The sequence below is a fragment of the Leptinotarsa decemlineata genome, unplaced genomic scaffold (genome assembly GCF_025532065.1).
Source record: "Leptinotarsa decemlineata unplaced genomic scaffold, Ldec_3_MD MMD2_tig00003736_RagTag_RagTag, whole genome shotgun sequence".
NCBI lineage: Eukaryota > Metazoa > Arthropoda > Insecta > Coleoptera > Chrysomelidae > Leptinotarsa > Leptinotarsa decemlineata.
Genome location: NW_027412593.1, coordinates 4,909,596 through 4,924,683, shown reverse-complemented (window position 1 = coordinate 4,924,683; position 15,088 = coordinate 4,909,596). Strand labels below are relative to the sequence as shown.

The 15,088-nt window shown below is 32.9% G+C and overlaps 1 protein-coding gene and 1 long non-coding RNA gene across 2 annotated transcripts; one reads left to right on the top strand and one right to left on the bottom strand.

The window, feature by feature from the left end:
- Nucleotides 1–1,320: 1,320 nt before the first annotated feature.
- Nucleotides 1,321–4,119, top strand: LOC111508458 (uncharacterized). Its single transcript, XR_012466179.1, has 2 exons — nt 1,321–2,982; nt 3,938–4,119. It is a non-coding gene; the product is annotated as an uncharacterized lncRNA (long non-coding RNA).
- Nucleotides 3,985–14,184, bottom strand: LOC111508457 (UMP-CMP kinase 2, mitochondrial). The gene is made up of 5 exons (XM_023163959.2): nt 13,765–14,184; nt 12,142–12,274; nt 11,889–12,087; nt 8,142–8,378; nt 3,985–4,224 (listed from the first exon to the last, which is right to left on the bottom strand). The coding sequence occupies exons 1-5, from the start codon at nt 13,945–13,947 to the stop codon at nt 4,104–4,106; spliced, it is 873 nt and encodes a 290-aa protein (XP_023019727.2). The 5' UTR covers nt 13,948–14,184; the 3' UTR covers nt 3,985–4,103.
- Nucleotides 14,185–15,088: the final 904 nt, after the last annotated feature.

Here is a 15,088-nt window from a genome sequence, read left to right as displayed (position 1 = left end):
AAACACTTGCTGTGTTTGAACAAGCCGAGTATTATTTTTCTTAAAGCCTTATAGAATTCATGTATACATGTTTATCTTGATTTAGTTTTACTAATAAATAGGTGCGTTCTATGATAAAGACATAGAATGTGGGGATGAGTATCGCCGTTGTGGCGTCAATGTTCAGTTCAGGAACTGATCGCGATTTGTTGAAATTTGATATTGGTGCAGTTATAATTACTTTAAATTGTTGTTATCTGTTTAAAATGTGGCGTAATAATGAGTGTGATAACAACGCAGACTTTTTCCTGTGTAGTGATACCAATAGCGATGGTGAACAATGCGAAAAAGAGATACCAGTGAATAAGATTCGAATGAATTTGAATAATAAAACACAGATAATATGTTTCAATAATCATTGTGCATTGCGGAGGAAGTGAAATGTAGGTTCCGTGGTTCCGATGGGTTTGAAAACACATTGATCCAAAATTTTGATGCGAATAGTGTAATAATTCTTGACAACGCTCCCTATCATTCGTGACAGCTCATCAAAGTACCGAATAAAAATTAGAGGAAAGATGGCATAGGTACTAAGTTTTTTAATGGATAACAATTTGTATTTTGAAGATAACTATATCAAAAACCAACTACTTGAAGACAAAAACATTTGAAAAGTGTATGCCCTTGAGAGTATTGCTGAAAAGTATGAACACACCAACCATATTGAGACTTCCCCCTATTTTTGTGTTTTCAATCTCATCGAGTTGATTTGGGGAAAATTGAAACAAAGCATCAGGCGTAAAAATAATTTTTCAAAATTTCATAAGGTAATACGAGCTAGTTAAAGAAGAAGTATCTAATATTACCGAAGAAGACTGGCAGAAAAGGATTGAAAAAGTAATTTTAGTTGAAAAAGACTATATGGTATGTATGTATGTATATGTCATGTTTTTGACATTGGATTCTCTCATTAATAATCTCATAAAACAGCAGTTGACTCTGATCACACTTGCACCATAACTGTTCTCTTTTGTTCCACAGTGAAACATAAACTTACAAACGAACGATCTTTCAAATTAAATCACAGGACAGCTGTCATTGTCAATTGTTTTTTATCTCTCTCTGTGGTCTGCAGCCATATGGCTTTTACCAGTAAATTATAATTTAAAACCATAACGATTTAATTATGAAAATTTAAATGATTCTCCTTGTATCAGTGAGGAGTCAAAACTTTCTTTTAATCTGGTAACTTGTTTCATTTTATTGACATGTTTCAACTATTTAAATGTAACATTCTTTTTGACACAGCCATCTTCACCAACAGTAAGTTGAGCCTTTTTTTTGCGCGCTGAGAAGCGGCGCGCCCAGGCCCGTCTTTGACGCTCGCTGTCTGACGACAAACGAAATGTTTATTTCAAGTTACTGTTTGACTTATTTGTCTGTTATGTAAGAATACATGATTTTACAATGAGTTTACTTACAAAGTTCACTGTTATTGGTGTGTTTTATCATACTATTTAAGACACATCTATTTTCTTCAATATCTTCTTTTCGAGCACGATAGACATTTGGTTACGGCATTGATGTTTCGGCTCATTCGTATAACCGCAGTATATATACTGTGCCGCAGACTTCAACTGCATCTGCACCAAAATATTGTTTGAAATTGAAAAGATTAATGAAATAGAATCTGTTTTTAAAAGGTTGTGAAGCCCCGTCAGTATCAAAAAACATTTTTATTTGTAGCTATGTTGATATATAGATTTGTTGGTGTACAACTTTTTGGAATGTGTACAAAGTAGCACTGTCATGTTTTAAATCGTCTGATATCAGATATCCGTGAAATAAAATCTGTTCTTTTTTGTAATAATATACTGATGTCAAGAGGGCGGCTTGGTCGTTATTCCAGTGGAATGTTTGTGCGACATCTTGAACTATAAAGCTATAATTTTCTGCTAAATCACATTGTACTGTAACGTCTCCTTCCATCGATTTTTTTAATAATTAGAAATACTTAGCCTGTTGATCAGCTATGTATGCATGTGGCTTTATAAAACTTCTAAGGCTGTCAACTTATTCATCAGATGGAAGAACTTGTGAGCAATGGTAAAACGGTCTATACCAAACGATGTATTAAACTGCACACTAGTTATTTGATTGTCGTCGAAAGTGCTCCCGAATTTCTTGAAGGCCGGAACATCCGGTATAGCGTTCACGCTCAATTGTGTTTTTTGGGCCATTGAATGGCAAGCTGGTGTCGGATTTGTACACATCATCTTTTGAAGGCAATCTTTATAAATGTGAGAGGAATCGCCGTCTCATTAGTAAGAGCAGAAATGTCTCCCCCACTTAGCATCAATTTAATATTTTGGTGATAAATACACACACAAACTACATTGTACCGGAGTCATCAGAAAAAATGCACCGTTTAGGTAGGAATGCGAAAAATTTTGAAAGACGGGCATCTGCAGTAGGGTGCCTACTCTATTTTAAATTATTGATACAATTCATCAACGTTTTACATTAAGAGCTGCTTTTGAAAATGAACCTTTAGTTCGTCGTCCAGTTTGACAGGCACAGTCTTTTTACCAGTCATTATCCGAGAATTGCCTTCTTCGAGATAAAATGACTTTACTAAGTTTATTACTTCCGATGTCAACTGTTGTTCCGCCCATGGATTAGGTGATGATAAAACACCAACCAAATCAACCAGCTTCTTTGCTTTTTTTTATTGTCTTCGAGATGTATTGAACTCTTCAGCAAGCCTATTTTTGCTTCATGATTCAGGTGGCAAAGTAAGGATCATAGTTTTTACGGAAACAGATGTAGTGGGGTCATTAAACGTTTCTTTTACATGTCATTGAATTTTATGTCGTCTGTCTGTGTCGATTTCGTATTTTCTTTCGCAACAAAAACATGAAGTTTGCGATTGCTGTGACAATTGGATTGATGATTCGGTTACTGTGAGCTACATCAGTTACTGTCAATAGTGGCATTTCAGTAGTAAGACGTTTTCCGCACCATTTACTCACATATAAATTCCTGCTTGTTGCTAAGGCTCTGACAAAAATAATGGCCAGTTTAAAAACAGAGCTTTACTCTCTTGATACCATGCAATATATTATTACAGAACAAAACCAAAATTTGAAAAAACGGAAACATCGCTGGTATCACATGATTTCAATTTCGACACTAATACTATCCACAAATTTGAAACAAAAATTGCTAGCAAGCATAAAAGAGGGGCCTGGGCGAGTCACTTTCAGCGCGGTAGCCGCCGCCTTTCGACATTGTAACTGCTCTAGCTCCTAAACTACTTTAGGGCCCATTATGAAACTTGGTATGGATTATCTGTATACTAAGACCTATTTGTGAAAAAAAAAAATTAAAAATAGAGCCCCACTTGGAAAAAAATCAATTTGATTTTTTTTATTTCAAAAATGCTATTGAGAAGATCATTTAGTTGACTACAGATTTCATTTATTAGTTTATTTGATTATTAACTTTTCTTAACTAGTACTTGCGTTTGAAACAATACATACCTATAAGTTAATCAAAACTTCAATGTCCTATAACTTATTAAATATAAATTAAGTTTAAAAAATATTGTATGTCTAGGTCGAGACTACATATACCTATAACATATTCAAAAATTACTGAAATCGAAAACATCAAATCTTTTTACCTGCCCGCTTCACGTGGAATGCAATAAGAGAAAAAATTCCAGATGTTTTCGAAGACTGTGGTTACTTATTCTATTATGACGTTTCATTGCACTAGAGAACTACTGGATGACAAACATATGTGTAAACTTGCAAAAAAGTATTCGGATTTGGGCATATGGCCATATGCCCAAATCCGAATACTCCAAAAATTCGCCGGGTGAGTTTTCATAAATTCATATGATATAATGCATATAATCTATTCGGCGAATTTCATAGAAAAATAACTTTTTCAGGAGACAGTAATCTTCATCTTCGATGAGTTTACAAGAGAAATGAAGAATCATATTGAACCATTTATTTTTGAAAGAATGAAACAACTGAATCAAGTACAGAATAAGTAATGGGCTTTTTGAAAGCTAGATATTTAAATCTGGCTAGGACACACGACTGAACCATAAACTACTTTTTCAACAGACTGCTAGTTTCTTTTTGAAGTTGTCCAAGAACTGCTCCAAATGATAGATCACCGTTGATGAGTATCACACCGGGGTTGTACATATTCTGGTATGCTTCAATGACTCTAAAAATAGATGAAACAAACATTCTAAATAAACAGTATGTACTTCATGAAGAGAAAATAATTCATAATAAATAAAAAAAAAATTATTGTCGATATGAAAGTTCTGATGGATTAAAATGTTTAAGTCTAGTTCTTATAAAAGTAAGGTAGAGTAACGCAATTCCATCTTCCATTAAATACGAAAAAGTAAAAACTGGCAGGTGATAATCTAAACACTCATCAAAAACAACACATTATCCTACAAAACAGTGAATCTGGAGATGTATTCATATTCGCAATCTGAACGGTCCTTGGGACTTCAAAGGTTTTGTGAGCATCCTCTTTCAATAGTCAGCTGTGAAACTATTTTGAACCGTTCTAGAATCGTCCGAACTGCGAGCCTTCAATAACACCAGTCGTAACTTATTGGTTGTGTTCATAGACTAGAAACATTTTGATTGTCTGGAGGTAAGAAAGTAACGGTGAAAAGTTACAGCAAGCGCCAAATGTGATGGCGAACCCGCCCCCATGCACACAAAATCATTTTCAATATAACCCACACTACAGCTCTTGTAAGACATACAAATGCTCTGTACAGAGGCGTATCATTACTTGTTCTACAATGCTGTTGGCGTTTGGCATTGTCTGAGTAATTTGTGTTGTTTCTGAAAAAATATCATCGCCTAACAAAAAACCAGTCATCAAGAGTGTATCATTATATAACATTTGAATGAACAGTACTACTACCTATAATACTCTAAACAAAATATGAAAAGAAATTACAAAGAAGTCGTGTTCCATTTGCTACCCTAATTGAAACTAATTATAGGTATGACACTGGCCGGCAAGGGGCTTATCTTAATGCAATAGTAATTTAGTTGGGAGAGTCTATAACTGCGCGATCACTCTCCATCATATTTGGCGCTTGCTATACTTCACTTTTAAATGAACTAAGCTCCGGTCTATAAGCGATTAACTGCCAACACAAAAATTGTTTTGCTCAAATATAAAAGTGTCAATCAAGCTGTAGAAGCATTTGAAGAAAATATTTTAATGCAATTATTTACTAGACATAGATGGAACTATGATATTTTTCAACTATTTTTTCCCTTAACAGAGAGGGTCTTATTATGGGTTACAATATGTAATCAGCAAAAATTTGAACTGTTTTTTCCCAATATATTGTTAAAGTGCAGATAATGTTCACAAGTATTTATGGTTAAAGTTTCTGAGAAAAAAACATTAAAGGAAACTTGTAAAAATTCTTTAAGAACGCTGGAAAGTCATAAAAATATCATTTTTCATGAAAGATCGGGTTATAGAGTTGAATTATTCCAAAGATGGGTGACATGAAATGAGGCATTTCTATTGAATTATTCCAAAGATGAGTGACATTAAACGAGGTATTCCTATCTCTCTATTGATCTTGGTTTGCGGAAACCAAGACGTTAAAGCCTTTGAAATATTAAAATTATATCAATTTTTTATAGTCCCACTGAGCTAATTGCAAAACACCTGTTTTGCAAAGGCCAATGTATAACTTTAATGAAATGAATAAAAACACTTTTGTCTAACTATCACTGGTTAATTTTATTTATACGATCGGTTTCAGATTTAAGTTTTATACTTGATTAAAGTGATCATGAATTACCACAAATTACACAAGTCATCAATCACACATTAGATCAGCCAATGTATAGTTTGAAAAATATCACTAAAAAATTTTTTGAAAAATATCACTAAAGCCTCTGACATCAAGAAACTATCCCTCAGAACACTGATTAACTTTGCCAGTAGTCTGGACTCAAATAGATCAGAGTTATATACAAAAGACCTTATAATTTGCAGTTTATATTATACAGTCTGTAAAGAACTAAAAGTTACATGAAATGATTCATTATTGTGTATTTTTTTGTCATTTTGAAAATGAACTTGGGAATTACTGAAATTTATATTATTTTTTAATGAAAATGAGAATTAAAACCTTCCATGTTTTTATACCACTCTTATTTGCAAATCATGTCACTGCAGTTTCGTCCTACAAGTGGCATAAAAACATAGAAAGTTTCAATTCTCATTTTTCATGATGATCCACGTAGTGGATACCACGTAGTGACTCCTAAATCAATTTATTTTCTAGGGTTAATAAAATATGCTTCACATTTGAATAAAATTATTTGTCTTTTAGATGTTTTCACTATTCGTTTCAGAATAAAAACATTATCAGTTTGTTACTCAACCACCCAAATTATAAACCATGAGTTGAATGAGAAATTACTGAAATGTAAACATGATAGCTTTGAGGTTCCCCAACATGATAAACACAACTTTTTCATTATCAGGTGTTATTCAATTGGCATTTAGAAATAATTAATTTATTATGCCTTTTTTATTCAACAAATATAACTGTTTCATCTATTTGCAGTTTTGTCAACCAATAGTTTTGATCCACATATCCTTGTACCACATGTTAACATTTTTCTGACTCAGAGTACAATCACCGCACTGTCAACATTTCAAGTGTTTTTAAGCACTCAATTCCATTTTTTTACACAATATTTACAGATTCTTTGATCCTTTTTTTTTTCGACAGCAGAAAATCGCCGAACACGCAAAACACTTCCAACTTTAATGCCTCTCACCGACAAACTAAACATGCTAAACAGCTGAAACTGTGAACATATGTTCGAGACGTGTGTACCAACATAATAAAATATCTAATCGAATGTACATAGCCCCGGAATTTGAACATTCACCTTATTTTTTGAACAGACCTCATATAAACTTGAAGAAATATCCATTTCTTTCCTCTGGATATCTCCTTTACATAATAATAAATTCATGTAGAACTGTGTATATATTTTACATTCAGAAGTCATCTATGAAACTCGAAATACTTTTATCACTGTGACCAAAAGAAACCTTTCCGTCATGCAAAAGGGAAGTGATTACTCTACAATGAGATGTACTATATATCAACAACACCAAGCAAGTGTAGCTTTTTAAGTACAAAACACAAGCACTACAGGAAAATCCTTAACACGCCCTAAGAGCGGTGCCTGTGCGAAAGTAGCGATTCACGTTGGATTTGAATCGCTGGAGATCGAATTCATTTGGAAAACATTCTCAGGAATTGTATTCCACATAAACACAGTTGTCCAAATGAAAGAGTTCCTAAACAGTGAAGTTCGAGGTGTACTGAGTTGGACCTCAAAACAATGAGCAGCACAGTCCATCGCTAATTTCAGATTTGTACCGTTCTTGGTGGAATCAAATGTACCAATTCAATACCACCTCAACTCATAGTACACATCAGTTTTACTTCATTTCCCTTTCAACACCTACTCTAGCCCTTACACAAAATTCTATTATTTTCAATAGCAAGAAGTTATCAATTCACCTTCCCATTAATTTAAGGCGAATACATAATGAAAAGAAATTCAGAAAAAAATAAAGGAATTCCTTGTTGTGAGGCCTTATTATAGTGTGGACGAATTTTTCCAAGGCTCTATCGAGTAATTGGCATGTAGTTTTGTGTAAACAAGTTATTGAAATCAACACGAAATTGCTATCAATGTTCATTACATAGCATTATATATTTACATTTACTCAATATTCATATATTCATGTACTTGACTATTGTTAGGAAATTGGGATAAGTGCCATTCGAAAAGTTGTCTTTTAACATCTCTCTCACATATACTGGGACACGCCTACCAAACCACTCGAAATTATGAGTTAAATGCAGTTTCACAACTCGAGTACAGCTGTGGATAATTCTCAAAAAGAATATAAAGTGTGTCAAAAGCTTGGCAAAGTAAAAAAGAGTTTTACCTATAACCGCCCAAATGAATACCCACTAACTCACTAAAATTATTAATATTTTTGCCTCAATACGTAAACTCTCATACTGAATTTCTGGAGAAAAACAAACATACTGTTTTCGAAATTCTGAACATGAGTTCAGTAGTTCTTCTTGAGTGGTAACATTGGTTCTTCTCGACTGTCTTTGTAGCCTAACCTCTTCACTGACATTTAGTAATAATACAATGTCAGGCTTGAATAAATCTTCTGGCCAACAATAAATCTTATCTCCTTTTGCAGGCAGCACATACATATCTCCTTTATCCTGTATTGATTGAGCTATAGCATAAGCAGCTGTAGAATGCCAAAACCTACATCAAAATGAAATTATAAGAATATTATTACTATTAAATGAACTATTCGGTTCAATGAAAAAAAATATTCAAAAGTTTAGTTATTTTAATACTTTTTAGTATTTTTATAGAAAAAATAGTAAAGTGTCAGGTATTGAAATGAAATTTATTTTGAAACCTCTGATTCATCCAGGATTCCAAGAGGGATTCTGTTAATGCTCGACAGCTAACCAAGATGCATAAAATTCCTTGAAATCTATTCAACAGTTCTACACTACACTACACTTGAATAAGAGACCAAATAATTTCACGAATCAAAATCAAAATAATTGTAATGAAGAAAAGAGAATTGAAACTTTCTATGTTTTTTTTCACTTTTATTTGTAACTAACGTTAATGCAGTTTCCAATTTCCCTAGCTGCTAACAATCTAGCTAGGGAATGTGATATAATTACACAGATAGGTCATAATGATGGTTTCAATGTAGATACTATTCATAAGTTGGTCAGAAAACAAAGCCGTAAATTCACTTACAGATTAATATACCCTCAGGTCAAACAACCAGAAACATATTTTGGAAAAAGAACAGAGATAATTGCGGGTTTCTTTAGAAAAAACAATGCGGAAGTGGCATTCAGACCACATGCCAGGTTATCTGATTTCTTTTTCAATACCAAAGATAAAGTGAACAAGTTGGAGAAATCTGGAGTTTATAAGCTCAAGTGTCTGGAGTATAATAGTGTTTATGTGGGACAACGTGGTCGAAATTTCAAAAAATGGTATGCTGAACATGAAAGGTCTTTCAGACTAGGAAAAAATGATTCGATGTTTTCAAATTATTCCTTGGCTTGCAATAACAAGTTACCGAATCTAAACGATAAGGAAATTTTGCTTCAAATCGATTTACTTTACTCACCGGTTTTCAAATTAGCATATTTGCATTGTACCTAGTAAACAAAATTCAGGTAGTCAATCAAGCCAAGTACCTCTATTATTACCTACATAAGGGCTAATGTAATCAATCATTGTTAGTTTAAAGTATAAGTTTGAAAATGTCGTTATAGGACGAAACTGCATTAACATTAGTTACAAATAAAAGTGATTTCCTACCACGAAGTTACAGCTACATCCATCAATTCATTGAAATAATTGTATATTCACATTTGTAAAATGAAATGTATTAGATAGGTGGTGAGTTTATAATTGCAATTATGTTTATCCATTAACCAATTGCCATTTTACAAAAAACAACTGTCAGAAGTCGAAACTTGTGTGATTCACGCATTAATGACGTGCCATCTCTAGCATAATTTCTAGATGCTATTTGCTCTAAGCAGTATGATACAAACATTCCAAAAGATATTCAATAGCAAACTCAACTGTATTTAAGGGTGGTACCACTATTGAGAAGTATGTATTCATCATATATATTTTTATGATCTTCCTGAGTCGGCTGTGAAACACAACACAAAGTTGTTTAGATGATTGCAGTTCCTTACCAAAGGGATATCAACTATTGTACCAAGAACCAAATTGTTAACCATGGAACTGTTAACAAATCTGAAAATCTGATATGTTGTGTTAATGCCTTGTAAAGGGATAAGGTCAATCCTCTGTTCCTTAAAAATTCTAAATCTATAAAAAATTGAATTTGTACTTCCAATTCAGACTTAACAAGTTATTGACTTTGCATACACATTGAAACATCACATGAACTTATTCTCTCTGTACATTATGAGAAATTCAATGAAATTAATCAAGTATTCACAAACAGACCCGTTACAGAGTATTACGCCTTAGTACTGCTGGATAACTGGGTTATCCAGCAGTACTGAGGGTTTCATATGGGACGAAACTTGCACAAAAATCAATATCAGGGGAGTAGTTCCATTGAGCATTTGCTAAATGTTACAGTGTAAGAAATCAGGGAGAGACTGTATTTCAAAACGCATACAGAATATTTTTTTTTAGTAAAGGATCTTCCAACAGGGGCTTCCGAACTGTGATAATTGATACCGGCCATCTTGTTGAAGCTACATCTGTTAAATAATTTGTCATTCATATTCATTCTGGGAAAGAAAGTGTTTGGCTTTCTAGTACTCTATCTTGATACATTCATTATGTTTTGCCAAATCACTATGGACGGATACAGTATTCAACAATACGTGGAAGTAATAAAATTGTTTTATCAATTGTTTTATCAAAACCGGTAAATATCGACCAACACCCTTACAATAAATTGGTTAAGGCTTTTGCAACCAAGATTTTCAGTTTTACTATTTTCATTTGGGTTTGAAAGCTGTCGTAGTTTGGAACTGCAACCCAATGTTTCGGCAGCACGAGTGTCTGGCTTCTTCAGAGGTTTATTCACCTTGATGATTCCCCGATGACTGGTGATTTATAGTATATAGGTTGTATTTATGTTGACTCTGGTAGTTCGCCGCTGTCTGTGAGAATGTGCAGGAGATTCCAAAGCAGTCGATTTCGCGTCGCTCACAAGATCTCGGCTTTTCGCAAACCATAACTTGGCGAATTTTGCGTCGTGACTTGGGCCTGCACCCGTACAAAATTCAACTGACCCAGGAACTGAAGATAAACGACCATAGACGACGTGTGTTCACTGAATAAGAGATCAAAGGGCGTCCAATGCATCCCGAAAAGCCACTGTTTGGTGTGGATTTTGAACTGGAGGCGTCATCGATCCATATTTCTTTGAGAACAAAGTTGGCCAGGCCATCACTGTCAACGGTAAGCACTATTGATCGATGATTATCAACTTCTTTTGGCCTGAATTAGATGATCTGGACACTAACAACATGTAGTTTCAACAGGCCGGAGCTACGTACCACACAGCTCATGCACCATTGGATATTCTGCACAAGCGATTTGAGGGCATGGTAATATCACGTGGAGGTGATGTGAACTGATCACCGAGATCGTTCGATTTGACCCCATTAGAATTTTTCTTGTGTGGTTTTCTCAAGTCGCAGGTGTATGCAAATAAGCCACAAACCACAGCGGCCCTCAAAGCCAACGTAACCCATGCCATAGGTCAAATTCAGCCTGATTTATGCTCCAGAGTCTTGAAAAATTGGACGTTTTGGATGTGCCACAATAATATCTCACACACAATTTTGTTTTATTCAAATTCAAAGATAGGAAGCACTTTATGAAAGATCCTATATATTCATCTTTCTTAAACACACCTCTCTTTTTATCTTAGATTACTTTGATTTTTATTTGAACTAAAAATTCAATTATTCAGATTACAAGATTTATACATCTCCAACAAATATAAGCAATTTGAGCAAAATAATTCAATTACGACAAAATCAATAATGTAGTTTGTTTAATAGCACACACATTTTTGTATGCCCCTCCCCTAATTCTATACTGTATACTTTACTCAGCAACTATAGTAATCTGATTGAATGTGTCTAACTTTGAAAAAATTATATTGAATCAGTGAAAACACTTGGGTTTTATGCATCTTCGATCAACCAATTTGTATAATTGACATCTCCATACCTATCCATCACAACCGGACAATTTTTCAACAACATTTCCACTTCTAAAGCTGCAATGTAATTTCCCAAGGAATAATAAGCTGTTCGCAGATTATTATTATCATCAAAGAGGTGTCGAATATGAGATATAGACTCAGGAGGAGTTTTCCATTTCTTAGCTCCAATTTTCTTTGCGAAACGATTACCAACTGTGGTTTTTCCTGAAAAATATATGAGTCGAATACATTTTATTCCAATTAATTTCCTTGACCAACCTGATCCATCTAGTCCTTCTAATACAATCAATGGATGGGTTTTAACTTCACCTGCAGCTTTATATTTAGAATTCTCATCCTTTACTTTTTCATAAATGTCCAGTAGTTCTTTGACTCCATCAGTATTCTTGTTCTGAAAAAATTAAACTGGTGTATAACTGAAAATATTGTAGGAAAAATAATGACAGAAACTAAAAAAAACACGAAAAATAAAGTGCAAATTTTCCAGCCCAAATGCTATATTCAAATTTTTAATAATAATAATAATAATAATATTTATTGATTTCTTTAGGATATCCTAATATATATACATTATTTTATAAATATATAAATAAATGACATAAATAACAAAAATGATGATATGATAGAAGAAAAAAAAATAATAAAAACCATATTTCAATGATTCCAGAATGGTTTCAACATGAGGATATACATAATAAATATATTACCAAACAGAAAAAGAAAATCAAGTTTGATATTTTATATAGTTCAAGAGTTTTTTTTTATTGGAAAACATTTATTAAATATATATTTGGTGGAGACTATCAGAATATCATAGAACTTTGATACAGGGAGTCTTTCAACTTAGGACACCCTCAACTTTGAAAATTTGAATATGGACTTGTATTTTTGGTAGAAATTTTTCAATTGACAATGTTCATAATTATTGTAAAACTGAAGTTTTGTTAACTTTAAGTGCAATTCCATAATAGTAGGCGCTAAATTCTACGGAATATTATTGTATTAAAATGAAAAAATTGTTGTCAAGGTTGTGATTCTATATATTTTATAGTCACTTTTCTTCATGAAATTCATTAGTTCGGACTTCCATTGTCTAATATGATATAGGTATGATTTAAAATCCCTCATGGAACAAATAAAATTGAAAATTTTAAAAAAAGAATAGCTGAAAATAACAATTATATTGAGCAAAAAAAATCCTGAAATGGAATTTCAATAAAATAAAAATAAACAAAAAAATTAAAATTTAACAATTAAAATGAAATACAAATTAAAAGATTTCAAGAAAAGTAACTTGGCTTAAAATCTTTCAATTTTTATTTCATAAAAAAATGATTTTCGTATAATTCAATATTGATATGGTAGTCGTTTTGAAAGTTTTTTTTTTCATGTAATTCAATGTTTATGTGAATGTAGTTGTTACGAGAGGGCTTTTTCTTCCAGTTTGAATCTGAAAGTAACTTCTACGTATGATATACATATCTTTATAAAGTTTATTTTGAAATTAATTGCTTTCTTCGTTCCATTCAAAGTTTCCCACAATTTTTGTAAAAAATTAGAAAGTAGAAAGTCAGAAACATTTATTCTCAAGAAATCTTCGAACAGCATCAATTGGAATGGGTTATTAAACTAACAAATTTGGGTTTTAACATTGAAGCTTAGGCAATCAGTAAAAATATTGTTTTTTGTTATAAGTACCTACTGGTGTTGGAAAAAGTAAAAATTAATTTGATATCAGATAATATATCTTTCAGTCTCAAAAATGATGTCAAATTGGTCTAAGAGTATGAAAATAAAGAAGATCCGTTTTCAGCAAATTTTATGGAAAAAGTCGGGGAATTCCCCACTGTATATAAAGAAAAGTTAAAAAAATATACATACCTCGGGTTTTTCCAAGACGTCCAAAATTGTCGTCAAAGAGTGATATAATAAAGGCATAGAATCAGTTCTCATGCTAATGATTTCTTTGAAATTAAGAACTTTGTTATTTCTTGAATTGGGTATGAACAGACTTCTCAAACTTTTATGACTCACCAAACAATACATTCTTTGAAGAATCAGCATAATGAAATTCCCCGTTTTAGCTACATCAATTTGAAAATTCCCGCGCTCAGTTATTTCCTAGATTTTAGTTGTAACAAATGATCCAAAGTATTCCTTTCATTTTGTTGAAAATAACTATATATTTATTTTTTTCATCAGTAAAAAGTCTATCGTTTTTGATAATAGTAGTAAGAAAATATGACGTGGTAGATTTACTTTATTTAAAAGTTTGGAAGTAAATATTAAAATTGATTATACATCAGCTTTTTGTCATCAGAACTAAAAAAAGAAGAATAAAAAAAGGCACAAAACGGAAGCAAGTTCTCTGATTCAAGGTCGACCAAATGCCTAGTGCGCCGTCGGTGATTTGGCACCTAAATATTCACAAAATGATTAAAATTTTGCAATGAGATAAGAACAAATCTGTTAAAAAATCTGTTTTTTTCGTTAACCAGCTGCCGCTTCTCTACGAATGACAACTCTTAAAAGTTGAAACTTGTACGAGCTGAGGACTAACGAGGTTTAACCTTTTTACGTGTGACTCCTAGCGATAGGAAGTGAAAATCGATCGTCGGCAGCTTCAGCGTAATAATGTTTGAAAATTTAACATGTTTTCTCAAATCATATGTGGGTATAAAACAACAGCCAAACGGCAATTCAAATTCGCTTTCTTTTTTCAACGCGATACATACTACTGAATAATTTCATCAGAACTCGTACTGCAGGTATTGAATAAATGTATGTGTAGCTGCTTTGAATATTATATCATTTGCTGGTGTAGGCTTATTCATATATGAATTAATATAAAGGACTGACTACAAATGGACATCGTACTCAAGTTTAAAAATAGCATTTCAATATATATATATATATCATTTCTGCGTGATTTGGGCAGGTTGAATGGTTCCACCAGATATGGTTTTCCTTTGCTATAACAGTAGCCCTTATTCAGGCTGCAATAGATTTTCACACTCTCTGAATTCCGAATGATGGGGTTTTGGTATAAATCAATAATTCTGAAATAAATTTAGTGGATAGACATCTTCGCATTTACTCTAAGGATATTTTCGATGTATCTGCAGAAATTGAGGTGGACCTCATCCATCCTGCTATCACGCGTAGGGCTTGGCAATGTACCTTGTCTAATGTATCCACTGTTGAC